The sequence below is a fragment of the Maylandia zebra genome, linkage group LG1 (genome assembly GCF_041146795.1).
Source record: "Maylandia zebra isolate NMK-2024a linkage group LG1, Mzebra_GT3a, whole genome shotgun sequence".
Taxonomy (NCBI): domain Eukaryota; kingdom Metazoa; phylum Chordata; class Actinopteri; order Cichliformes; family Cichlidae; genus Maylandia; species Maylandia zebra.
Window position 1 is genome coordinate 32,029,340 of NC_135167.1, and position 7,796 is coordinate 32,037,135.

Genomic DNA, 7,796 nt, shown 5'->3' on the forward strand with positions numbered 1-7,796 from the left:
AAAATATTTTTTTAAATCCAATAAGGGGAAAATGGACTTTAAATGAGTGAAATGGTGTTTTATTTATAAAAATATTGGGTCCTTTAGAGGAAAACATTAAATGTTCCACTGTGGTAACTGTGTTTAGGAGGACAGCTTTCATTAGCTAAAACATTAATCCAATCAATTATTAGCATTTCATGGAGCGTGACAAAGTTGCATTCACATTTACACTTCAATTATTTAAGGTTACATTAGTTAGGAGCTTGAGTAAAAGGCACTTTGAGTAATCCGTCCATCATTTCTGCTGTTTGTGCCACAGTGATGCCTCAAAAATCAGGATGGGCAGAAGCAGTGACGCTTGAAATGCGGCATTTGGAATGGACAATAAGTTTTTGCTGATTCTGTTCCACACAATGACCTTTCTCACAAGATACCCCCGTGGAGCTTTTGTGTTACTGCTGTGTTTCTCATCAAAATTCTCTGTGAGAGATCCTGGCGTGCCCAAATGTGGCAAATGCATCACTTTCTTTGTAAAACATCTGAAAGGGAATTTTGAACGTTACCACCCCCAAATGCCCTTTGTCCTACAGTGGAACAGAGAGATTGTTCCTGATTAAAAGGAAAAATGGCCAGGGTTAGTTCACTGCTTGGAATTCAGTTTCACCTGTTCAGGTTCATTTGCATCTATTCTAAGATAAATAGCACCTCCAGTGTTTCCAATATATGCTGTTTACCCAGAATATACAAGGATGGAGGAGGAGAGGGAGGGGGAGGGGGGGGGGGGGGGCCCTCTAGGCTTCCATTGGTTTGGCTTGCCAAGGTGAGTCAGTAGACTAAGCACACATAAGGGGAATGAAAATAAGATTGTGTCTATGCTAATAATTATAAGCGTTTAACTTTCCATTGTTACCTAGTGACCCTTTTTTTTGGTTCATGATTCAATATTAGATAACATATGATCGACTGTGGTTACAACAAATTCCCACAACTGATTCTAGGGATTTAAGCCTGTTCACTTAATTGAGCATTTTATAAAAACCTGTCATTTTCATCCTCTGCTGTTAAGAATATGTAATACATTATCCACATATCCTATACACTTGCAGATGACAAGGGAAAAAAACCCCAAAAAAGGCATCTGCTCTTTAAACAATGATTGAAAAATGACACTAGAGGTAAAAAATAAAAACCCAAAACCAAAAAGTCCTCATGCTGTGTTCTACAACAATAGCAAGAGAGCCTGTGGTGCTGAGCTGATTAGATACAGTTCACATGGTCTTAACAGCGTAGATTTAAAGTACATATCTCTCATAATGATCTAAATGAATTCTGCTGTACATGTATTACAACAAACATTGAGATCTTGAAAAAAAATAAATACTAGCTATTTTAAAAGGTTGTTAATGTCAATTTTTCTTCCACTTGATCACCATCAATTAAAAATGAACTTTACTGAATTACTAAAACACTGGTAGAGGTACCATAAATGTCAGCTTGTGGAAGATCCCACACGAAGGAGTGCGACTTTAGTCTCTTGAAGCAAATGCCTCAGGTCCTCTTGGCTGTACAGCTGGTCCCTCACGGTGAAGGATATTGTCAAAACGCGGCGTCACCTCGCAGCGGATGAGCAGAGTGTCGTCTTTAACATAAGCTCTCTGACTCAGCTGAGACAGGTGCATGAAGGTGACATAGCCAAATCCTTTGGGATTGCGCTGAATTGTCGGCTTCTGGAAGGCCTGTAGATCTGGTTTAGTCTCCATTGCCTCCATGTGATGCTGACCCTCAGGGCCCTGGTCTAGGATGGCGAGCCGGATGGTTCCTTGAAATGGCCAGGTAAGCTGCCCATCAAAAGCTCCTTGCATGGTGTGCACAAATAGGGAGATGTAGTTGGAGCAGCGAGGGGCATTGGGGGTCTGCAGGTGTAAGCGCAGGCACAGCTTGTAGCCTGGGCGGCCTGTGTAAAAGCCGGGGCTGTGCTCAACCACTGGCTGGCCCGCTTCTTGGTTCCGCAGGTGGACTGAAAAACCTTTGAGGCGCCAGATGAAGATACCATTGCAATGTTGGGCCTCCAGCTCTTTTACTGTATCCTCCAGCATGGACACTCTACGCCTGAGCTCTGCTAGCTGGCCTGCCTGTGAAAATGAAATGGGAAAATATTTGAGAGAAAATGAAAGAATAGAGGCTTTGAGACTAATCTAAAAGAAACTAATCTAAAAGAACAAAAACAAACCAAAACCCCAAAAGGTCAAAATACACTTGGATATCACTTACTTGGGTGTCTTTTAAGATGATGAGTTCACGGAGCTGGTGATCCTGCTTCACCAATCGTCCATCCATCTCACGGAGCCTCTGCTGCATCTCTTCACTAGACGGACCTGGAGCACAACTGCTACTGCAGCTCAGAGCTGCAGCCCCTCTGGGCCCACTACAGGCCGGTACTGATGGTGCAGCTCCTTGATCCTCAGAGGAAAGTGAAGGTCCTAAAGTCCTCAGGGGTTTGGGTGTAGTACCATTGAGGCTAAGGCCACGCAGAAATTCAGCCATGTAGCGCATATGCATCTGTGTGAACTCCTGCATGTGCTGAGCCAGGTTGTGGCGCTGCATCTGCAGAGTCAAACCAGCTTTAAAACTTGTGTCGCAAACTACAAAACCTATTAACCCAGACCTTCCCAAAGTGTGCCATTGCAGGGGGGGCGCGGTATGAAAAGGGGGAAAAAAAACAAAACGCTTGTACACTGCTAGCACGGGGCACCCACACAAACGCAAAGCAGGAGATGAAGCATCGCTGAATATGTTTCCAAACCAACTTCATTCTAAGCCAGAGACTAGAAAATATCCCTTTGGCTTCACCTGCACAAGTGCCAAGGTAGGTCTCCCCTGCAGAATTGGTTTTCCCTTGTTGGGAGCAGCGCTGGGCTGTTTAAATCACGGACAAACAGTATCCCACATTTTTGATTTTTAGTTCACAAACACTTCTTGTAATGACTAACTACTCCTGACATTTTGGAGATGTTAGCTCTTTATACAGTAAAGTTACAGTGGGATACAAATAATATCAGGCTGATCCTGCCACAGTTTCCATCATCAAATGTGAGATTTACAAGGAGGGAAAACAGTACACCTCTCTGAACAGTGTCTGGGAGGCTGTGGTTGCTGCTGCACGCAATGTTGATGGTGAACAGATCAAAACACTGACAGAATCCATGGATGGCAGGCTTTTGAGTGTCCTTGCAAAGAAAGGTGGCTATATTGGTCGCCGATTTGTTTTTGTTTTGTTTTTGAACGTCAGAAATGTATATTTGTGAATGTGGAGATGTTATATTGGTTTCACTGGTAAAAATAAATAATTGAAATGGGTATATATTTGTTTTTTGTTAAGTTGCCTAATAATTATGCACAGTAATAGTCACCTGCACACACAGATATCCCCCTAAAATAGCTAAAACTAAAAACAAACTAAAAACTACTTCCAAAAACATTCAGCTTTGATATTAATGAGTTTTTTGGGTTCATTGAGAACATGGTTGTTGTTCAATAATAAAATTATTCCTCAAAAATACAACTTGCCTAATAATTCTGCACTCCCTGTACACTGTGACGCCTCTGCCTTTCTAAATAGAGGGACAGTAACTGTGTGTTTATATGTAAGCGTGTAAAACCTGAAGATAGAGACAAAATACTGTTTATCTGCCATTCTGCAATTCATCACATGTAAACAATAACGTGGCGCACAGCTGACGTGAAAAAAGGCACATACCTTTGACGTGATGAACTCTGTATTCCTTGTCCACACGTAAACGCAAAAAAGGAGTTTTAAAAATCTCAGTTTTCGGTGATTCGAAACGCCGTTTACGTGTGGACCAAACAGCTGCGTTTTTTAAAAAAATACCGGTGTAGGTGCGGCATAGCGTAAAAGAGTTAGTAGTTTATTTCCTTACTACCTGTAATTTATTGCAGATTACTTGTATTTGCTTAATTGTTTACTAAATGTTTGAGGTGTGAAATAAACCGCAACGGAGCAAAATATGGGTGTGTGTGGTTGGAGGATGTGTTTATGCCTCCCTGTGCGCGCGTGCGGGGGGCATTTTTCTTGTAAAACAAAGGGGGGGCCAGCAAAAAAAGTTTGGGAACCACTGTATTAACCTATTAAGAATGTGCTGTATGAGAGCTGAAAGAATGGAAATCTAGAAATTGATCACCTACCCTTTCTTTACATCCAAAGATGCTAAAGTTACAGGCAATAGGTGCTTTTGGGCAATCTGTGTCACAGTGAGACTCCATCTGGGGGGGAAAAAAGAAAAAGAAAAAAAAATTCATTAGTAAATTAGCTTCAGTCATATTCAGATTGGGTTTTTTTAAGCATTTCAAAGAGATTGCTTATTGCTGAAAATGACAGACAAAGGGAACAAGGGAACAGGAATAACAGACAACAATTAAAACAGAAGTGGTTCCACTTTCTACTGCTGAAATGGTGACTGTCCTTCTGCACTGTAACATGTGATGTGACCGAGTTTGGAATGGTTCCCCATTGCTTAAACAAGAGAGTAGTTCCTGTTTTGATCACCACTTCCTAACCCTTCATTCACCTGAAGCCTCTTCTTCATGGCAGACTCTTAAGAGACTCACCTGGTCTCTGACGAGCTCCAGCTCACAGTACTGACACTTCACACTGGCAAAGGGACACTGTTGCTGATGAAGCTGAAGGAGCAAATGAAAGGAGACTATTAGGAAAATTTCCTCACAGACACACAAAACATCACTGTAACTCTGCCATGAGATCTGTTCTTGAAAAGTGATTCAATGGTACCTCTCTCTCCTCATAAAGAAAGCATGCCACACAGTCTGGACATGACATGGGTCTTTTTTGGCACTGAACAGTTATGTGCTCTTCTAGGTGGCTCTTTTTCACAGACTGCTGGCACTGTGGACAAGGCACAGTGGCAAACTCACAATGCACCAAATGATCCTGGAAGTTAAAACAATAAAATGAAAAAATAAATACAAAAAACATTTAATTTGCTTCTGTAGCAGGAAAGTCTTCATCTTTAATCATATAGCACATTTAAAAGACATCAAGTGTCGGCCAAAGTGCTGAACAAAGGGATAATATAATCAAATAAAAAGAATTAAAATAGATAAGATGAAAACAGAAAACATTGTGAGACATCCATATGTTTGTAAAGATATGTGTACATGCAAATATGCACATACATATACAAAAATGTACATTCAGCACACATACATGAACATAAAATACATGTATACGTATACACATGCAAACATCATCCAATGAGATAAAAGACCAGAATAGCTAAAACAGAATAAAAGTGGTGTCAGGAAAGCTGTAACAAGTCCTCTGTCCACACCAGAGAAAGACACAAACTGGGGGATGAACTGTTATTTATGTGCCAAGAAAAAAAAAAAGTGTAGTTGTGGTGGTGTTCTCTGAAGTCATTTTATTGTGTTGACAAACGTGTTCTACAGCAATCTCAAAAATGTCTACAAGCCGCTGACACCTGTCCATTTTATGAAGTTGGCAGTCAGCAGTAGTGAGAGGTTTATAATCACACTGACAAGCAAAAAGCTTTAAAAAAAAAAAAAAAACCCCAAAACAAAGTGATCACAATCATAAATATGTCTTTGAAATGTTCACGTGCAAAGCAACTGCATCTTCAAACACCAGCCTGTTAACATCCCTGACTTCGTGTTCTGTGTTTGGATCAAACATGTCTGTCACAGTTTTTTTTACCTCCAAATGCCGGAGCTCCATCTTGTCGGCACAGCCCAAGTTTGGACAGCGAACAGTTAGCGACAGAATTTCCCTTTTGGCAAAGTTATCAGGGAACAGTTGGTCTTCTGACAACATTTCGTTGTCCACTGGGCACCTCTGTCCCGTATCACTGATTTGCAAGAAGAAGAACAGAAATCGTTGGTCCCTTTTGTCTACTTCACTATTAAAACAAGTACCAGTGAATTTTTGGATCATTCGGAAGCCTTTCATTTCTAAATCATTACTCCGTAATTTGCCAGATTGCCCTGATGCTAATAAAGAACTAACAAGGATTCAAAACTGGCCTGTGAAACTTGTGATGATAAATGAAATAGAAACCTAAGTGCTCATTGCTGATTAAAAAGATGCACAATAGCATACCGGATGGATTTCTCAATGCAGCTCTTGCAGAAGCGGTGACCACAGCGTGTTTGAATGGCGTTCCTCAAAGCCATGAGACAAATGGGGCACTCGTATTTACTCTCCAGCGGTGGATCAAACTCCACATCGTAGCCCTGCAGGGGGGCAGCCTGAAAGCTGCTGCTGCTCATGAAGGCACTAGGGTTCTCTGAAGGGCTAAGAATGGACTCCTGTTCTTTTTCCAGCATAGCCAGAGCACAGTCAGACAGCACTCCACCAACAGCTCCATCATAGCTGTCCTCCTCTAAACCCCCCTTATTGCTTTCACAGCAGGCCATTTGTAGCAGGTGGCAAAGTCTGAAAGAGGTAAGGAAGCATGAAATAAATTCTAACTCTATTAACTTTAAAATAGACATGTGCATTTTTCTGCTTTTAAAATGGGGATATTTTTACTTCAGCCGCACAAAAGAGATTTTCTTTTTGTATGAAGCTGCTAAAAAGGTTTTGTAGAGTTACACAATGATATGATGTTCAAGAAATATCCTCCTACAACCATCTTTATAATTTCCTCCAATCAACTTCCTCCCTTCTTTTAGAAAAAACCTAAAGCAAATCAGCTCATTTATCATGAAAACAGGATCCCTATGGGAAGGTTTTAGGGTTATTTCTAATGATCTTTTTCCTTAATGAGCAATCAGACAATTTATTTTTCACATAATCACATTACCAATTCATTATTTGGCCTTCCCTTACTCTTCCACATCTAATCTGTGGGTTTGTAAGCAAATCCTATACCAGAAGAGTTAACACACACACACACACACACACGTGGGAATTCACTTCAGAGAAGATTCTTGGATTCTTGCAACAAACCAAAATAAATAGAGAAATCTTCACAAACCCGAGTATGAACTAATGAAATATGCAGTGTAGTCTTTGGTTGGTTATTAAACTATAATACTGAACAACACATTTTGTGACAACTGGAATTAATCTTAAAGACTCAGTCTTGAATTTAGATTGTAAGATTAGTACCATTTATCGTTACTCCTTATATCCCACCTAGCTTAACAAACCAAATAAGCTAATCATCCTTGACTATATGCAGCTTTGTACATAAAAACATGCCAACCAGACTGTCAACCTGTACAGTGAGTCATGTACAAGCTATGGGCGTCGTAAACCTCCTCCTTGAATCTACTATTCCTCTACATGGGGCGTAACTTTTACTTTTCATTAGTCAGCATCAGTCAGTCGATAAGGTTCTGCCTAAACTCCAACATTCGGTATCAAATCTTTTTTACATAAAACACGTTACAGCTAGCTAACAGTCTGCATACAACGACTGGAAGTGTTGGCACTTGACGAACCAGCCATGCCCCTGGATACGGAACTACAAATGCGAATCTGGTTGCAGTCAAAAGTAAAGTATTAAAAGAAAACCACTGACCAAAACAACGGGCAGCGAAATCACGTCCCTCACATCGGTGACAAAAGCGTTATAAGCTCCGAATGTGTCCGTGAACGCAGGTTTTTATTCTCGTAGCACACCCACCTTTGCCTTGAAAACGTCTCGAACTTTTGGTATCTACAGAATTTCCTGTTTTTTTCTTTTTCCAAACGTCATTACATTTTTTTTCGCGCTTTGCAGACGCGAGCGCCATCTCCTGGTGGGAGTCTATTG

At 40.8% G+C, this 7,796-nt stretch overlaps 1 protein-coding gene across 2 annotated transcripts; it reads right to left on the reverse strand.

Moving 5' to 3' along the window:
• Nucleotides 1–43: 43 nt before the first annotated feature.
• traf6 (TNF receptor-associated factor 6) lies at nucleotides 44–7,790 on the reverse strand. 2 transcript variants are annotated; one of them, XM_004558071.4, is made up of 8 exons: nucleotides 7,668–7,790; nucleotides 6,134–6,469; nucleotides 5,732–5,882; nucleotides 4,790–4,948; nucleotides 4,609–4,680; nucleotides 4,186–4,263; nucleotides 2,254–2,586; nucleotides 44–2,114 (listed from the first exon to the last, which is right to left on the reverse strand). In XM_004558071.4, the coding sequence occupies exons 2-8, from the start codon at nucleotides 6,448–6,450 to the stop codon at nucleotides 1,509–1,511; spliced, it is 1,716 nt and encodes a 571-aa protein (XP_004558128.1). In that variant the 5' UTR covers nucleotides 6,451–6,469; nucleotides 7,668–7,790; the 3' UTR covers nucleotides 44–1,508. The 2 variants fall into 2 exon arrangements, with proteins under 2 accessions (XP_004558128.1, XP_004558127.1); XM_004558070.3 differs by having other exon boundaries at nucleotides 7,563–7,722.
• Nucleotides 7,791–7,796: the final 6 nt, after the last annotated feature.

Excerpts from the sequence above, each read along its gene's own strand:
- traf6 (XM_004558071.4), bottom strand. The coding sequence starts at position 6,450 with ATGGCCTGCTGTGAAAGCAATAAGGGGGGTTTAGAGGAGGACAGCTAT. Across the intron at positions 4,264-4,608 it reads TGGAGCTCGTCAGAGACCAG|ATGGAGTCTCACTGTGACAC; the intron begins GTGAGTCTCTTA and ends TTTCCCCCCCAG. Across the intron at positions 2,115-2,253 it reads TCATCTTAAAAGACACCCAA|GCAGGCCAGCTAGCAGAGCT; the intron begins GTAAGTGATATC and ends TCATTTTCACAG.